The sequence below is a fragment of the Saccostrea cucullata genome, unplaced genomic scaffold (assembly GCF_032062105.1).
Source record: "Saccostrea cucullata isolate Sc308-1 unplaced genomic scaffold, CSIRO_AGI_Scuc_v1 ctg10550, whole genome shotgun sequence".
NCBI lineage: Eukaryota > Metazoa > Mollusca > Bivalvia > Ostreida > Ostreidae > Saccostrea > Saccostrea cuccullata.
In genome coordinates, this window is record NW_026923846.1 from 1,665 (window position 1) to 21,676 (window position 20,012).

General features: G+C 33.1%; 1 protein-coding gene and 1 long non-coding RNA gene across 2 annotated transcripts; both read right to left on the reverse strand.

The window, feature by feature from the left end:
- Window positions 1–2,524: 2,524 nt before the first annotated feature.
- LOC134265064 (organic cation transporter protein-like) lies at window positions 2,525–15,433 on the reverse strand. Its single transcript, XM_062747307.1, has 8 exons — window positions 15,310–15,433; window positions 10,896–11,101; window positions 8,390–8,620; window positions 7,991–8,197; window positions 6,940–7,211; window positions 6,637–6,771; window positions 6,062–6,147; window positions 2,525–2,673 (listed from the first exon to the last, which is right to left on the reverse strand). The coding sequence occupies exons 1-8, from the start codon at window positions 15,431–15,433 to the stop codon at window positions 2,525–2,527; spliced, it is 1,410 nt and encodes a 469-aa protein (XP_062603291.1).
- Window positions 15,434–17,287: 1,854 nt separating this feature from the next.
- Window positions 17,288–18,821, reverse strand: LOC134265065 (uncharacterized). The gene is made up of 3 exons (XR_009991685.1): window positions 18,602–18,821; window positions 17,942–18,002; window positions 17,288–17,641 (listed from the first exon to the last, which is right to left on the reverse strand). It is a non-coding gene; the product is annotated as an uncharacterized LOC134265065 (long non-coding RNA).
- Window positions 18,822–20,012: the final 1,191 nt, after the last annotated feature.

Below are 20,012 nucleotides of genomic sequence, written 5' to 3' on the forward strand. Positions count from 1 at the left end.
TGTTTTTGGTGCAGGTTAACATTTTTGGTGCAGTTTTTGGTGTAGGTCTCATTTCCGAATAACTATAAGCCCTATGTTGACCAAACTTACATGGATGATACATCTTAGGATGCATACTACCAGCCTTGCTTCGGATGCTGAATCTGACCTACATTTTCCGGTTGAGTGAACAGGTTAAAGTTTTTGGTGAAGGTTTCATTTCGAAGATACTTTGAGCCCTATGATGACCAAACTTGCATGGATGATACATCTTAGGATGTATTCTACTAGACTTGCTTCCGATGCTGAATCTGACCTACATTTTCCGGTTGAGTGAACAGGTTAAAGTTTTTGGTGCAGGTTTCATTTCCAAGTTACTATGAGACATATAATGACCAAACTTACATGGATGATACATCTTAGGATGCATACTACCAGCCTTGCTTCGGATGCTGAATCTGACCTACATTTTCCAGTTGAGTGAACAGGTTAAAGTTTTTGGTGAAGGTTTCATTTCGAAGATACTTTGAGCCCTATAATGACCAAACTTGCATGGATGGTACATCTTAGGATGTATTCTACTAGACTTGCTTCGGATGCTGAATCTGACCTACATTTTCCGGTTGAGTGAACAGGTTAAAGTTTTTGGTGAAGGTTTCATTTCCAATTGCAAGTTACTATGAGACATATAATGACCAAACTTACATGGATGATACATCTTAGGATGCATACTACCAGCCTTGCTTCAGATGATGAATCTGACCTACATCGGGTTGAGTGAACAGGTTAAAAGGTTTTGGTGAAGGTTTCATTTCGAAGATACTTTGAGCCCTATAATGACCAAACTTGCATGGATGGTACATCTTAGGATGTATTCTACTAGACTTGCTTCGGATGCTGAATCTGATCTACATTTTCCGGTTGAGTGAACAGGTTAAAGTTTTTGGTGCAGGTTTCATTTCCAAGTTACTATGAGACATATAATGACCAAACTTACATGGATGATACATCTTAGGATGCATACTACCAGCCTTGCTTCGGATGCTGAATCTGACCTACATTTTCCAGTTGAGTGAACAGGTTAAAGTTTTTGGTGAAGGTTTCATTTTCAAGGTACAGTGTACTAAGAACCGTATAATGACTAAATTGCATGGATGGTACATCTTAGGATGCATACTACCAGACTTGCTTCGGATGCTGAATCTGACCTACATTTTCTGGACGAGTAAACAGGTTTAAGTTTATGGTGCAGGATTCATTTCCAAGTAACTTTGAGCCCTATAATGACCAAACTTGCATGGATGTTACATCTAAGGGTGCATTCTACTAGGCTGGCTTCAGATGCTGAATCTGACCTACATTTTCTGGATTAGTGGAAAGGTTAATTTTTTATACAGGTTTCATTTGCAAGTAACTTTAAGCCCTATGTTGACCAAACTTACATGGATGATACATCTTAGGATGCACACAAATGGACTTGCTTCAGATGCTGAATTCGACATACATTTTCAAGATAATAGACCTCGTAAAAGTTATGGGTGCAAGTCTATCACCAAGAAACTATAAGGCTTATATAAACCAGTTGCTTAAATGATGCATCAAGGGATGAAAACTCTCAATCTTGCTTCAGATGCTGGATTTTAATTACATTTTCATGATGAAGAACTAGTTTTTAGTTTTTATATAGGTCTATTCCAAAGTATCAAAATTGCATAAATTTTGCATTTTTGGATGTACACTTTTTGTTGGTTAATTGTGTGACTTAATATGCCTTACTTAAAGACAACACACGTTGAGGTGAGCTCTGTAATCTCTGATTACCTATGTTTTATATAATGTAGACAGACATGTTGTCTAATAATTGGTATGAGATTGAGTTGATTCTAAGCGTCACTTTCTGAGTTATAGGTTTTTGAAAAGTGAATATTTTCACCAGTTTTCAAAAATCTGGAAATATGCCAGATTTGTGACCTTTTTGCACTTAAACGAGGGCACAGTTTGTGATTATGAAAAATTTCCCGAAACAAGTGTATCTTGTTACTTTCAACCATATATGGATATTTAATATCATTATCAATTAAAATGCTGAATTTTTAAATATAAAATCCTATAAAATTCCTGTTTTCACCCTGTGTAAGGACCAAGAATTCTATTTTTAGTAACAGTGTCGATTTAACCCCTTAAGTGAGACCACACTGAAAAAAAATTTGTGGCAAAATATTTCATATTATAGAAGAAATTTACACACAAAACATGAAGTTGATCCGAGAACCTTGCTCCCATAACCTCTTGCATGGTTTTCTCGTAGACATGCTCTTAGTGAAAGGATTTTTTTTAAAACACGATTAAAAAATAAGATGTAATTAATAGATTATAGTAACTATTAATCTAGTTCTATGCAGCTTTAGCTGGAAAATCTCTGAGGATAAGTTATGCTTTTTGGCATAAATTACTGATGAAAAGATCTTTTCAGAGACCTTTTTTACAAACGTAAATCAAAACGATTTTTTGTCTAAGTAAAAGTAAAATATTTGCGAATTTTGACCTAAAATTTACAGATTGGAAAGATTTCATACCTTAAATTTGTAGGATATATTTCTGGTGTGTATAGAAAAATTGTCATGAATGAACCAGATATTCCGAATTTTCCAGCAAAGCTCAGGGCCGAGGCAAACCCCTTCAACGCTGGTGTACCTAATGTTTAAAAGATCGAGGAAAAAACAGGAATGATGGGAGAGATTAAAAAGATTTATTTTCTTGATTATCACATGGTGTTTATGATTTCTGTTTATACATTCAAGAAAATAACATTCATATTAATATAAATAGTGCTAATTTTAAGCATAAATGTGGGCCATCTTTCTGCATTTTTCACAATATATTTGCTATATTTATCAAATATGACAATAGAATTCATGACGATTAATTTAATAAATAATTTAGGATCAGTATAAAACCAGATACACAGTCCTTAGCATAGAATAACTCTGCAGTTAGGCTTCATGTAAAGAAGGAAACCAAAATTAACATACTTTGAATACTTCGAAATAGAGAAAATGATCATTTTTATAAAAAAAAAAACCTTTCACCACAAAATACAGTTCCTAACACAATTCTATTGGTATGGGATTAATCATGAAGTTTTCACTGAATATTGACATTGTAGAATCCAAATTTGTTAAAAAGAATTTTTTTTGGATATAGGTTAAGATAGAAATCTGCTCAAAAGCTCAGGAGCGAACTTCGTTAAGCAGAAATAAACACAGATTTTTCAAGTTAATTTTTTTCCACCTGGAAAATAAACTGAACTGTGACTAATACGAAAATGGTGCTCAAAATAAGTGATAATTATCTTTAAAAAAATTCTATAAACATAGCAGATCTAGGAGAGGGTAGCAATAACACGGACTCCTGTAGAATACAGAGGTTGTATCAGAGGCCTAAGAGGAGTCAGCATCCTTTGTTGACTGATCTCACCAGCCCTACGTATTGATCAAAAGGAAGGAGTATTCCTTCAATTTTGCCCTGTGTTTTGATCAAAAGAACAGAAAATTCCTTCAATTTAGACCTACTTGTTGATTAAAAGATCGGAACATTCCTTTAATTGAGTCCTACTTATTGATCAGAATATTCCCTTCAGTTTAGCCCTATGTATTGATCAAAAGAACAGATCATTCCTTCAATAAAGCTCTACGTGTTGATTAAAAGACCGGAACATTCCTTCAATTGAGTCCTACTTATTGATCAGAATATTCCTTCGATTACGCCCTGTGTTTTAATTAAAAGACCGGAACATTCCTTCAATTAAGTTTTATTCCCCATTTTAAAAAGTGAGTTATCTCCCCTCGAAATCGGAACTCTTCTACACCAGCATAACTTCCGCGGACTACGCATTACGATAAACCAACAAAATAGTGATCAACTCACACATTGCATTTAAAAATTTTAAAAGAAGGAACGGTTTGCGATTTTTTTTAGATAATTAGCGATTTTATAAAGGATCTGTTACTAGAAAGCGATACGAATTAGCCAGGTACGTAGCATCGTCTTTAAAATTGGGGGGGGGGGGGGGGGGGGGGGGGGGGGGGGGGGGGGGGGGGGGCCAGAGAAATATTTTTTTTACTTACCTGGAACAGTTGACAAGCAAAAAAAAAACATGCCCAAAGACGAAAAAAGCTACTTATTTCAGTACCATTTCCTTGGCATAAAATACTGCATTTCCCTTATATAACTTTACCGTAGTATAATCTAGGGGGGGGACTTTCAATAGTAAAAGTAATGTTGGGAAAAAAGTGGGGGTGGGGCTAGCCCCCCCCCCCTTGCTACATGCCTGATAGCTGGTAAACAACTTCATCAGAATTTGCAATTTTGTGTCACGTTATTGTAATTTTTTCTTAATATCTTATAAATTACGGGATACATTTTATTTACGTCTATAAAAGGATAATTTACAAAATAAATGTGTATGTTTGTAATAAGCATTGTGGTGAAATCGGGAAGATGAATTTCGCTGGATGTCAGTTCATTGTGTTACACACTTGAACTCTTAACTGACCATAAGAATGTTTCAAGTCAACTTTCATGCGAATTTGATTGACAGATGATGCACGAGGGTTTCGTGTTTACAGCATGCACAAAGAATGAATGTTTAAATGGGTTGAACAGTTGAATATGAACCAAAGTTGTGGAAATTAAAAATCATTAGAATTATTTATTGTGAATTCAATATAATTACGGTATACATGTATATATTTTTTCACAGTTGTACATGTATGTCAGTTATACACGGGGGTTCATCTCTCTATTTCTCTGTCTCTGTCTCTCTCTCTCTCTCTCTCTCTCTCTCTCTCTCTCTGATATTGTTTTTTACACACTTTGCAAAAAAGAATAACATATAAAAATAAATACTTACACTGAAAGGATTTTAAAAACATAAATAATACTTTACGAAAAAAATGTTTTCCGTATTAACGAGAAATACGCTCGGAAATTATCATTATATCAATTTCGTGTTTCTGCTGTCAATACTCTAATCTAAAACAAAATAAGTGTATTTTACTCGGGAATATACATAATTGCTTAGATCCTACTCTTAAACGTTGATTAAATGCAGCTCAGATTTTATACGACATACCTAACACTAATTGAGGTCGATGCTATTTTAATTAGTTTTTCTTCGATACATTAGCATATAAGATTAAATTATTCATTTAGAATTCCATTCAAGTTTTAATACTATAAAGTGAATCAATTATTTTAGAAATATAAATTTCTAGAAACACGGTTAATTCAAATGAAATAGGCCTTTAATTGTCACCAAATGTATTCTTGTAAGTAAACTATGTATGTTATGAGTTTATGACATACAAGATCGAGGAAAAACGCAGTTTCTTGATATCGGTCGCGGATGACGAACTACTCTTAGTGATGTATATGCAGCAATTTCAGAGGTAAAACTGTAGATGGACATGTCATCAGTCTCCCAAAAAATTCCTAGAGATGCAGAGAAGAAAATATGGCTGCAGCGGGACTATACAAAAAATTCTATATTTGTTCTGCACATTTTGTAAATAATGACGATCCGTCTGCAGAACATCCACCACCGAAATTGAAATTTTAGCTTTTGTTTTTAAATACGCCTAATCGAATATGTATCAGCATTTTATCAGTAATCTGTTTCGTTTTTTGATTTTTCTTTTTGGTAAGGGGGGGGGGGTGGCTCACACAGCGCCTTATTACCGGTATACTAGTATACAGATTAACACAAATCCAGAAAGAGACTATGAGTGAGCAATTTAAAGAAAAAGAATCAGTGAAGATTTCTTTTTATTCACAAACAACAATAACAGTTTGTCATATGACAGAGACATTAAACAATGAACATGTTTACATCCAGAACGTCCGCAGAAGTGCCTTTCCTTATAACGCATGCGTATTAAACACAGTAAAAGAGTTCCCTTCAGGGGAAATAACTCACCTTTTTAAAATGGGGAATTTGTTGATTAGAAGACCGGAACAGTCCTTCAATTAAGCCCTAATATTTTATCAAAAGGTTGGTACATTCTTTTAAGGTGGTATTTACCTGCAGTGAAGTTAAGGACAGCAGTCATGCTCAGACTAATCCCAGCGATGGCATGAAACATGACACAGGTCTTCTTCCTACCATATCTAAAAAACATTTGTTGCCTTATGTTGTATGCTAGGTTGTATGCCTATGTTAAGGAAGCTCTAAACACTACACACTAAAGAGCTCTCTAATTGTAGGACAGTTACATGCCATTAGTGTGATTTGTCCTTAAAAGTAAGATAGACAAAGGTTTTTATAGTTCATAACACAATTCACTGTGGATGAAAATATTTCAACCATTATATTAGACCAAAAACATGTACTTGAATTCATTATTTTCATTAATTTACCCAAAGTAAGTAAACAGCAGTGTTTTTGTTAACGAATAGTCCATTGTCTTTTGACATTTTTACTGCTTGTTAGAGACACGTACCCTATGTTCCAAATGATGTAAATAGTCTCAACAGCAAACCATGGTATGATATATTTTTCTCCAAGTCTAAAAAAACACTTTTTCTTAATGTTTAGAGCTTCCTTAAAATTTAAATTTGCACTCGTATTAGAACATTGCTTGTAATAAATTTAAATACCTGTTGATCGTAAACAAATACAGAAAAATGCCTGGTAGCTCAACCATTCCATTTAAAAAGAAATTAAGATACATGTTTCCACTCATAGTGCCGGAGATCAGAAATAGTCCATAATACGTGATACTGTTTACAAACCTTAATAGAAAGATACATTCAACTAGCCATAGAAATAATTTTCTTTCAATTCTGTGTAATATCAAGAAACAAAGTTCAGGAGCCCTTCATTACTTCTCTTGTTTATTTTAAATCTGATTTTGACGTCACAAAGGAACTTGAACGAAATGAAAATAAAAATATTATTACCATATTATCCAAACTATTACGGACGTCACCAGAATGTGTTTGTGTCTGAAAATATCCAAAATTGACAACTTCTCCTTTCTCCTTTTCCCTGTCTGTTCACAGTTTGTATCGGGTTCACTGACATCTACAAGCACCTGTAGTTCACTTCTCTGTAATTCAGAGTCGAACTCGTCTATTATAGTGGAAGGATCTATTTTGTTCCACTTGGCTGCTTGTTTAATCCATTGTTTTGCCTCCTCGTACTTACCATTTGCAACAAGCCATCGAAGAGACTTGGAGAATCCTAAGGAAAATTAAGTGAGATTTAGTAGTATCTCAACAATGTTTAAAACATTTCCGTTCTATTTTTTAAATTAAAGTCTTAGAAGTTTATTTAGAGAGAGATCAAGACAAGAAGACACACACACACATCCTCAAAGAGAGAGAGAGAGAGTAAAGGCAATCTTGACCAAGCTGTTCCATTCAAAAGAAGCATGCTACGGTGTGGCAAATGTGCTGGTGATTGATTATACTAAACGACACAACGACCCATAAACTACTGTGTGCCAACTTTGCAAGTTTCGGATTATACGGAGAGTTCCATAATATAATAGAAACATAATGTGTTGTGTAACGTAAATAAAATTATAAACTTCTTTTGAACGGCTGTTGAATACAACGAATGATAAGACAGTGTTATAAAGCTGATCATTCCGGTAGAAACCCAGCCAGTAAAGAGCAAGATGCTTAAAAAATACTGCTACATTTCAACATGCATAAGGCTATAACAACTGCATACCAGCTAGGCTATGGGAACCTAATAGTAATACTGTAAACATATTACATTTGGCTGTGTATTCTTTTTAGCGCCTTTGGCGGAAAGAAACGTCCGCTAATTCAAGTACAACGCTAAATGTCTTGCACATATACTCGTGTATATGATAATGAATAAATGCGCTAAATCAAATCTATATACGCTAACCTGTTCAAAAAAAATAATTCCGCCAAATATTGTACACGTCAAATATAATACATTTACAGTATACCAGCAGATACAGGGAAATAGCGGTACATACCAACGTGAAGCCAGGCTGTGGGAGCCTATTATACCGGCAGCCAGCATGGTGTACCTCCAGGATACATTACGGAGGAGGTAGGCTACTAGAGATATAGACGTAATGGAGAGAGACCACGCTACACTTCCGACAGAGACTGTAAAACCACGTGATTCAGCCGGGAAAATCTCCAAACCCAATGTTGACAATGACATCCCAGCTCCCTTAAACAGAAATAGATTTTTTTCACAGTTTTAAGGTCTCATCTAAACATCCTGGGAGTTTTACTTCTAATTCACAGGGAAGGAACATACTTATTTTTGCCAAATTTGGTCTGCGGTCGGGAATTGAATCAACAACTTCTAGCTAGAGGTCTGTCGACTGAATTATTAAGACAGTAACTTCTAGAGACGTACCTGTCCAAAAGCTCCCATCAATAATCTTAAGATGACAAAGGCACTGAACCATGGAACAAAAGCTGCCAAAACGTAACACAGAGCCATGGCGATAAAGTTTGTGTAGAAGATCAGCAGACGACCGTATTTATCCGCCAGGGCGGGAAAAAGTGCCGCTCCAATCATCTGACCAATCACTAACATGGTGGTGGACATGCTTCCTAGGCCCTCGGCTCCACAAACAAGATTCCACTGAAAATTGTATCAGTTTGATAATGTGATCCATCATCCACAAAAAAGCTGACTTACGTTTTTATACAATATACATGTACTGTGAAATCACATTTTTTCGAGGGAGGTTAATTTTTGTTGATTTCGAGGTGTAAAGAGACCCATGAATTCATGTCAACCACGAAATGAAACAAGCATAACTACTCAGCAATTCTCAATCCACGAATTTATATCCCCACGAACGAAGATTTTTATTCAAACCACGAAAATTTGACCCCAAGAAAAAATGTGATTTTAAAGTAGTTATTATGTTATTATTATGATGATTTTACAGTAGTTATCAGGTTATTATTTATGCACTGAATTGTGTACGATTTTTTCTGTTTCCCCGATCATGTCAACGAGCACAGGGTGAGTGTGACTCATCGACATAAGATGCTTATCCCTCCATGGCAACTGATCCTACTACTGATGTTCTTAAAGCTCCTCGGTTGTTCATTTCCCGAATTTGTTTATCCTTCGGTATTTAAAAATAGAATTGATTTGAAATAATTCTATGTAAAAAAATTAATATGTCTTCGGGCTCATTTTTTCGTAAATTAATTGAACATAATTGCTTTTATATTGAAAAATGTAGCATTCTTAAGAACAACGTCATAAAATATCGCGACCTCAGGAGTGACATCCTGAATATCGATCCGGTATACAGAGCAAAAAAGTTATACTGATTTTAAGAAAAAGGAAATTCGCGTATATCTGCTTTCAAATGACCAGTATCATAATAATTCAATGAAATAATTATCAGACATTTTTCTCTTTAAGCTTATTACATCTAATATTAGTGAAAATTCACGTAAAAGGCGTAAACCAACATACTTTCTTTATGTGTTTATTTCTTACCGTTTCTTTTCTTTTTGTTTTGTTTACTTCATGCGCAGATTCTTGCTGGAATTAGCAAATTAAAAGTGACCTTGTATTCCCCTCTGGAAAAGGCAGACCCGGCCACCATTCCTGTTGAAATCGCAGATCTGTGACCTATCTTTGTTTGAAAAGTCGTAGGTATGAAGATAATTCAGAAGTCAAGGACTACTACCCCCCCGAAATATGTTTTACTCTTTGTATATATATCCTTTTTCTTTAGAAAATTCAACCAGGCTATCAAATCACAATAACTTATGAATCAATTTCCGCCATAGATCCTTCCGAGTGTAAGTATTAAATGCATTCAGTGTATAGATGTATATTGGAATTTTTTAATTCAAGTTTACAAAGAGGCAGTGAATAACTAAAATCAATCCTAACTTGCTTTTATTTTATGCTCATTCGTATAAGGATAGAAAAAAGCGTACAAGGAATTTTTAGAGGAGTAAATGGGGCCATAATTTAAACATTAATTTTATTTGGCGCAATCAACAGACAGATTTTATTTTGTTCTTAGACTTTCAATGTATATACATGTATATAACATTAATTCTACTGAATGAACATGGATTGGAAAGCAATGCAGCGAATAGGATATGTACATGTAACTAATTATAACAAAAAAGCATACCGTTACTTACACGGGCAATTGGGGTATCGACCCCCTCCCCCCTTTCTTTTTGTGTTGGGTTTTCCTATTTTGGATTTTTTATACGCATTGCATGTTATTAATTTTAAATATATGTATTTCGTTTTCGACTGATATATAAAAAGAGACGGCTTGCAATTTGTTTTTATTCTCGACGTCTGTCTCACTTAATCTTTACTTGATCACTATCTAAAGCTTAGAGAATCATGGAATATGCAGACATCGATGAATTTGAAACACACTCTTCTTCCTTTTCAGATATCCATTTATATAATTCTTTATGTGCCTCCGATTGGTAAATATTTCGATTAAATCAACATGCACATATAGGGTAGAGTTAAAATTCAAAAATAGGAAAAATGTTAACTCACCCCCGGCGTTAGCAAGTAAAAAAATGGAAAGGAGGGTGGGGGTCATATCCCACGTGCCTGTGGTTATTTACATTAGATCGATGTCACTCAAAAAATGTATTTAATTTAGATTATGTTTCATTAGTATTACTCCGGTTGTGCCTTTACAGTTTTTAATTTATACTGTTACACTAAACTACCAATTTCAACAAAAGTTATAGCTAGATAATGTACTGAATTTTTCCCTTTCTCATCGTGACGTCATAATCAGATGTGCACAAGAAAGACGCCCAAATCATATAAATTGCGTACCCAGTTTTATGACGTCAGCAAACCCGCGACCTACGTAAATGTTAAGCACCGGTAAGTTTCGTACCTCAGAAGCAGTGGTCTCTTGGCCAAAAAAATCGTATCCATCTCTACATGGAATAGTCTCCTGTGTGAGAACACCAGACCTGTTTGTCTCAAAGATGACGTCACATTGACGTGAATGGATTGTGACGTTATATGACGTATTGATGTCAGCGTAGTAATTTGTCACGTGTTTATCTGAAAACTTACATTTGAAGTCTGGAATGTAACCTGGAAATGAAAAAAAGAGTATTTCATTGTTATATTACATATTTTTACAAGTGTTTTATTCTATTGAACTTACTTTCATTTCGTTAAAATTTAACCATGAAGAAAAGCAAAATCAATTAAATGTTTAAAAGTCTCTTAAAAGGTTTAAATGATTAGCAATGAAAATTGGATTGCTCTAAGAATATAAACTAATAATAGACTTAAGTCAAAATTTCACAAATCAATATATTGACTTTTGAAATAATCTTGATAAGAAATGAAAATTTTCATCATATCTTAAAATTGGAATATTAAATAAACTTGAAAATTTTCAAACAAATATGATAAATAAAACCCAAGATATTCAAAATCAAACTTATGATTCAGACTGTTCTCAGTTTATGGTTTTGGAGTCTGATATTAAAATGTATAGAATAAATAAATAGTATTCAAGATCAATAGTCCACGTGCACTAAACAGTACTAAAAAGAAGGAGCAGAGCAAACATGGACCTGCAAAACATCATGATCAGAGCTGAAATCAGGTTCCGTTGAGGAGTGAGCATCCCCTCCGACAAGTGGCAACCACCGTGTGCTCCTTTTCATGATCGGGAAATAACGGAAAATACCTTGACAACTCAATGTGTGTATAATGACATATCATATATTTAAAAAATAACAGTCAGTATTTGGCTAAATTGCATTTGCTGACAAGGTTATTGTACTAGCCATAGTATTTATGACGATATTATGACTTTAAACGGGTAAGCTGAAGCTTGATATTCTTGTTCCAGCAAATTATTTGTCAATGCCTTGCGTTTTTTAAATATCTCGTAGAGGATGTCCTTGCGCATTGAATCAATTAAGAGATATAAACTGTATATGCAAGTGATAAAGATATATTGCTGCATAAGTAAGGGAAAATGGCAATTGTTGAAAAGTTCATGTTATCACGTTTATCATAGTTGGTTGTTAGATATTCTCGTTTTACAGTATCTAAATTTTTAGATGAAGGCAACTGCAAGTGTTTTCTTCCTTTCACGTATAAGATTTTGCATTAATTTTGCTTTAATTTGAATAAAAAATAAGGTTTGGTAATAAGGGACACAATTGGTACTCATGGGAATTCCGTTTATACTGTTGGAAAATCTCGTCTCCAAAAACCATACTTTAGTAAATATTGCCAATCAGAAACTCAAGCATCTTTTTAATATCAATTTCATAGTAATTATGTGTACAATTAGAAAGTTTTAACAAATAATTTTGCAAATGACCAATGACAAGGTGATTCAATTTAATTGTCAATAAGCCTGGACTTAGACTTATCGTGGGGAATGGTTGTATATAAAGTTGACAAGTCGTAAGTTTTAATGTTGCTCACTTAGATTTTAAGTAATAATTTGAAATGATAGAGGAAATTGCTTATTTTACATTAGATTCAAATTTCTGTTGAAGTGATACAAAGGAGAATAGCTCATATTTTATCAAAATTTATTATTAGAGAAATACCAATTGCCTAGTAACTTTTCCGGATTAGAAGTATAATATCTGAGAAAATTTCTTTTTGAAATTCTTTTGTTTATACACCTTTTCAATTTTCCATATTCACAAATGTATAATTATAACAAATAGTAAAATTTGATAACCTAATGTTATTTGAATAAGGTCTATCAACTTATCTGTAATATGACAATTATGGTCACGTGACTTAACTTCTTCAAAATAAGGAAATTTTGCGGGTTAAGATTTATAGTGCAAGTATTTATTTTGGTCTGTTTAAGGTTTAATTAAATAATATAAATAAGGGTTCGTATTTTCATCAACAGAGGATGCTTACTCCGTTTTTATGCCTTGTTCACAGATTTGCATTTCTGGTTGATTGTTTTAATCGATTGCCGTTCGTTTCCTTAACTTTTTTGCATTGTGTAAATTCACCTTGAGAATATTTTGGATCAGTATTTTGAAATGTAGTGTGACTTATTTCAAAGTTTCAAAGAATAAAACGGATTCTTTTGACACACACACAGGCCCTGATTTATAGTCATTTTGATAGGGATAACAGAACGAACGTGAGGAACCCAGACCTATCCAGAAAGATCTGATTAAGGAGTCATTATGAAAGAAATGATTACCATGTAACCTGCATTTACGTTTTTGACTGAATTATGCCAAAAGAAATGTTCAATATGATTTGAAAAAAAGGCCAAAGGGCCTTGAATCACTCTTTTGAAAAATTATACAATTTATTCTAAGCCACAAGATGAATCAATTGACAAAGTTTGATGATTCTTAGCTAGTTAGGACTGAAGATATTTCAATATAGGTATAAAACACTATACGCAGGTCACAGTGACCTACTTTATGATAGAAAATTTCTAAGGGACAAGCTGCATTAATTGACAATTAATCTCCGAAATCCCAAGATGCATCAACCGGCAATTTTTATTGATTCTGAGCCAATAAGTACCTGAGATACTTAAATATAGCCATAAAATGTCGAAAGTAGGTCACAGTGACCTACATTTTGGTCGAAATTTTCTGCCGACCCATGATGCATCAACTGACAAAATTTAATGACCATAGGTTTAACAGTATTCAAAATATGCTTTTTTAACAATTTGAAAACAAATGTCTGCAAAGTTCAAAAAGTAGGTCACAGTGACCTAATTATTTTTATTTATTTACAAGATTGTTGATTCTAAACCTCTCAGTGCCTGAAATAATGGGATTAAATATTTAAGAAAACATTAGCCATAAAGAACCACGAACGATAGTATTGTTCTCCCGCCTACCTCTAAGTCAATTCTCAAAAGTTAACAAATTCGAATGATTTTCAGAATTTTTATAGATATTTATATGAATTTTAATAAAATGTTACTTATTTGGGATACCAAAGAGAGATAACTCTATAATTTTGGTAAAACTTGAGTTTTTCACTATAGAAATCAATGGAAAACGGAAAATATTTTTAAAACATCTTTCCCCCCCGTGAAACAAAAATTCCTTTTTACAGGTAATATGGACTGTCATTTTACAAATCTATGCCAAAGCTTTTTGTGTTTCACGGGGGGGAACATATGTTTATAGACAAAAAAAGAAAAAATGCTGATTTTCCACCAATTTTAAAGCTCTTTACAACTAAGTAATTGTATTTTATTAATTTATTTATGTTTTATGTATTTGCGTAAAACATAAGAAAAGATATGAGATACATTTTATCATATTTAAGACTATTTCAAAATATGGTGATTCTTGAAAGTTCGATTTCACTAGAAAATATCGTCTACCCCCCTTTTTTCAAGAGCTAAAATTAATGATAATTTACGATCTAGCGCTGGAATTAAAATGGTTAATCAATTACCATAGAACTGTTCTTTGTATCAAACAAAGATTTAATGGCCAAATTGCCATTAAAATTGAATTTAATGGGTGCAAAATGTAGGCGGGAATCACGAGTTAGAGTTCGTAGTTCTTAAAAAGTAGGTCACGGTGACCTACTTTTGTCCAAATATGCCTCAAAATTTATTTGAAAACAGAATTTCTCGGAATCAAAGAAGTAGGTCATCTCACCGTGACCCTCTTTTGAGTTAACATGAAGTGATGTCCTAAGATGCATCAACTTACAAGATTTGATGATCCTAGTCTTTATAGTAAGAAAAATATAAACATTTTTAATAAGTGTAAAGGTGGTCAACTTTGAGGTGACTTTGAGACCACACTCTTTGTCCTAGGGTAATTCCCCGAGCAAAGTTTATTTTTCAACATATTCTGATCCTTGTATGTAAGTTTGGTGAAAATCTGCCTGGTGGTTACAGAGAAGATTTTTTAGCAACTAATACTTTTGGTTTTATTTTTCATGATTATCTCCCCTTGTTTTGGGTTCCCAACCCTAGTTTTAGTACGAATGACAGCTGTTTGGCCAAGGATACCCTGTGACAAAGGTGACAATGATTGGCCAAGTGGTTTTTGAGTTATGACCCATATTCTAAAAAGTTTACGCACACCACACAAATGGGCATAGCATAAGCTCTTTGAGCCTTTGGATCAGAAGAGCTTAAATCTGATATGATCTTTTTTTCAAACCTCCACAACGTGATCACGAAAATTTATTATGACGTCATTCAAAATAATGTACTCACCAACAAATACGTAAATGACTACTGGATACGTCAGAATCGGATCTCAACAGACGACATTATATTATGACGTCACTTTAAATAATGTACTCACCAACAAATACGTAAATGACTACTGGATACGTCAATATTGGTAAACAAAAGAGATTATAAGCAAACTGTAGAACTTGGTATCTCCCGTAATTTCCTAACGACCGTAAAATATTGTCTACATCCATTTTTATAAACTTCTAGACTTAAGATGTGACCGAGATTAATAATATATTCAGCAGCATGTTCGAGGTAGGTATTTTGTTGTGTTTTGTCTGGTGGTTAGTATTAATTGATCACTTTTATTCAGTTTTCACCTAAATTCGAATGACTTCGCGGTTTATAAAGCGTAAACTGCCCCAACCCAGTTCATACCGTATAAAATGGGTAGCTGTTAAATTTATTGCTTATAATTTAATTTTCATTCATTTGATGTAAGGAAAAAAGATGATTGTTCTAACAAAATGACTTCAATTTGTAGTAAAATTTGAATGTAACGTCAGGCGGATTGATACGTTTTTGACGCAAGTCATTGTGACGTAGGCAACCCGTTTTTTACGATATAAAGTAATTTTTATATCCAATCAAATACAGCATTTCAATCATAATTAAATTGTTCAGTTTTCACATAAATTCGAACGACTGTGATTAGGGTTAGTCTTGCATAAATAACTGTGATTAGGGTTAGTCTTGCATTAATAACTGTGGTTAGGGTTAGTCTTGCATTAATAACTGTGGTTAGGGTTAGTCTCGCATTAATTAATTGGATTAGGGTTAGTCTCGCATTAATTACTGGGAATAGGGTTAGTCTTGCATTAACAACTGTGATTAGGGTTTGTGTCCCCGGTCGACAATAGAACATAAGCAAAGTGTTATCTGTCAACCGTCGATCTGTCCCCAGTCAACAGTAAATCAATGTGTGGAATGTAGAAATAATTAACTGAGTAATATTACTACAATATACAGCGATGTATGAATATGTTAATATTGTATGAGTTAAAGTACTACTTTATCCTTATATTGGAGTTGAGCCGCTTACGCAAGGGACGTTGAAAATCTGCCTAAAGAAAACCATAATTAGGTCATCAAATGAAATGTCAAATTTAACCAAAAATCCAAGGGCAAGGCAAACAAAAAAAATAATGCACAGTGTTTTAGATTGTCCTTGTGCATCTATACTTTCGCAAAATAGATGCACATTCAGTTAGTTTTCCGATGTACTAAAGTTATTAAGCTAAAACAGACAGTAGTATATGAAAAATAGGGTAGTTTTGTAATCTAAAACGCCGAATGTTAATAGAAATGAAAATATTTATAATCAATAGTCAATTGATAGCCTCCATCAATAATGAATTCGATAACTATAGCCCTCTGTCACTACTGTACATACTGAACACTTGACTGTGTACAAATAAGAAAACGTTTGAGTTTGTTTGGGGTTTTTTTTTAGGGGGGGGGGGCATCCGAGATTCTCTCATGGCTTTCATTCAAACCTTCAACTCCTAAGGGATATAAGCTGTACTTTTTAAGAACCAAGTGGAAAGCATAAATATTCTTGTATTTGTTAAAGGTACGACCATTTTATTTCTAAAGGGGGGGGGGTCTCGAAAATGTTAAAAATATATCCCAGATTGTATCGGAAATAAACAATCTGCCCCAGACCAGTGCTCCCCTCCTATAAATTAGAGGAATTTTTTTGCTTGTCAGACATTTTTCAGTGAAGAGAAAAAAAAAACATTCTGAAAACTTGCAAACCACCCCTTTCTTCAGAATAAAATGGTGGTCCCCTTTCCTGTTTGAATCAATTAGGGGAGTCCCCTTTTTAGTTGCTATGATTGAGAAACAAATTAGCACAATGTACATGCTGGAAATAAGATCTTGATGAACATTGACACCCACCACACAAAATATATGCAAGTTAAGATTTTTAAATCTTAATAGCCTTTTCAACACCTTTACAGTAGGTACATGTATATGAAAAAGTCAGTGTTATTTATCAAGAAAATTTATTTCATAAACAGCTTTTCAAATTCATACATGTAGGTAGACTGTGAAAAGAATACTGAGCAGGTGCAGATTACTTCCATTACTTCATGTTCTTGTGGATGAAATCAATTCTGAAAATATATGCATGAGAAAATCAGGATAAACATGTATACATACCATCATATTATTAAGAGTAAATTGGTGTTTAAACTTAAATTATATTCAGAAAAATGCATGAAAACATGGAACATTGAATGCATAATGAAATGTTTGCAATTCTACTGTTATATTTTACTATTTTGCCAGGAATATTGCATGGTTTATAGCTAATATGGTGCATGCCATTTTCCTTAAATGATGGATTAACTTGCTGCCTGAATGAATCCATTGGTCGAATTATTATGGAATAGCTGCAACACATTATATATGCTTTGAGATTACTAAATTAATAGAAAAAAATGACATTACATTTGACAAAACAAATCATGATATACTATATACTGTAGTGAATTTATGAAATTCATATTTAAGATAAATGGAATTAAAGTTGTGTTACAAAACTTTTCTAGGAAATTAAAACCTCTTACATTCACTAGAACAAGTTATTAGAATATGAAAAAAAAAATTCTTTCATCTTTACCAAAATGAAAAGTAAATATAATCTCACATTCATGCTTAAAAAATGTAAAATGCTTTAGAAGTATACATACCCTGTAGAGAAATGGATGCATTTTGTATTTATTCATTCTTAAAATCTGGAACTCTTAACAACTACAATAATAAAAGTATTTATATATCAAATAATTAAAAAAATCATTATGTATAAATTACAGAATTTAATTGACTTAACATGTAATCAAGCTAAAAAATAAATATTTTATTCCCCATTAATTTAGAAATTCTATAAATTTACAACTATAGATCTAAAGTGGAAGTTTTATGCTTTCAACATAATGATACAGATAATTTTTTAATATTATGTAGCATGTTTGTATGCCAAAAAGACAACAACATTTCATGTTTACTAAATCATCGACAACTCACTGATGACTGAAACAATGAAATTTCAAATTTAATTTAGTTTGAATTTGTATTTCTGTTGATCCCCCTTACTACACATTTTGTCTCAAAGAAAATAAGCGAATTGACAAGTACTCTGTACCATATATTTAGAACAATTACATTTTTTAAATTCTAATAAAAAATTGTGCAACTTCGTATGAGGGGGGGGGGGGGGGGTTACACACAATAACAATGCACTGCATTGGTTTTTCACTGACTGTGATAATGCATATAAATTAACATGTACACACTCGTGATCGGTTTTTTTCTTTGATGTTAACAAAAGAATAGCTAGATATTGTACATACTTGGGCTGAATATACTGCGTTGATGGATCTAGGGAGCTGATGCTGATCGTCTCAGTCTTTTATTATTTCTCGAAATAATGTCCTCATATTCTCGTAACTGGGATAAACAATGCCTTGTCTCTTATCTTATCCCTATTTTCTTTTTAAAAAATCTCCAGTTATTGCATTTAAATCCACTGCATATCTCAGCTGATTTCGCCACGTTTGTAGATGTAAACAACATTCCGTGTCATCGAGTGCAAGCGCTTGGCTGTTCAAGCCGAATGCAGCCAAATGGCACATAAAAAGATATTTTTTTAAAGACACGCTATTCTATGTAGGAGAATATCACTAATTATTATTTATTTAAACATGAAAATATTGCAAATGTTATAACCCAGCAGGCACACAACATTGAATAAACTTTGATTCAACGTTGTTTTTCTATGTTGATTCAATATTGATTTTATGTTAGATTTTGAAAATTTGTATCAACGTTGAGGTCTTAACATTGAATCAATATTGATAATCAACGTTGAGTATATGTTGAAAAACAGTTGATTCAACATTTATTCAATTATTTATTTTGGAAAGGGGATGTCATATAGTAATAATATATTGACTTAAAATTCCAACCGTTATTGCACGGTTGCTAAGATGCCTTCATAATTGTTGAAGGGATAGCGACCCTCTGGCAAGACAGATAACTTCCATCATATGTTTGATCTCATCAAATTAGTAATACTACTCACAATTTTCTTATTCAGTTTCCTGAGAACTTGATCAGATCTAACATATGATGGAAACATTACTTTCTATTTCTTTTGCAAATTTCTTTGTCATTGTTTTATTATTTTTAACAATAAAACATTTAAATCCAACATCAAATGCCTTATTAACTGAATAAGTTTTATCGTTTTAAGTACCATTTTAAAAATGGTTTAATATTTCAAGTACCTAATACATTATTTTAATTAGAATGACTTTTTTTCCACATGAAGAAATATTAAGAAGAAAGATAACTCCTCATCACAGATATCCATATACAACATTGTGATTTCTGACTTAGGAAACATCGCTCCATGATGTTTTCTAACATGATTTAAATAGGTATAATTATAGTAAGTATTATTTTCGTATGCACCTCATACAATATATTAATGTGGTGGTAATAAATCGTTACTCGTTCTGTTCTCAGTGTTCAATTTCTTCATTCCATGATCTACACATAAAAATCATTTCTGAGAAAATAAGCAGCGCTTTTTAGTTCAAAGTATTTTCCATGTGGTTCTAATGTTATTGTTGTTTATTTAAATCAATAATAAAAATTTCTAAGGTGAAATTTATAGCAGAGGGTCGGGACCCCTTAAATGAAAACATACGGATATCATTATTGGAAATAGAAATATGTATTGTAAACAGTAAGTGTTTA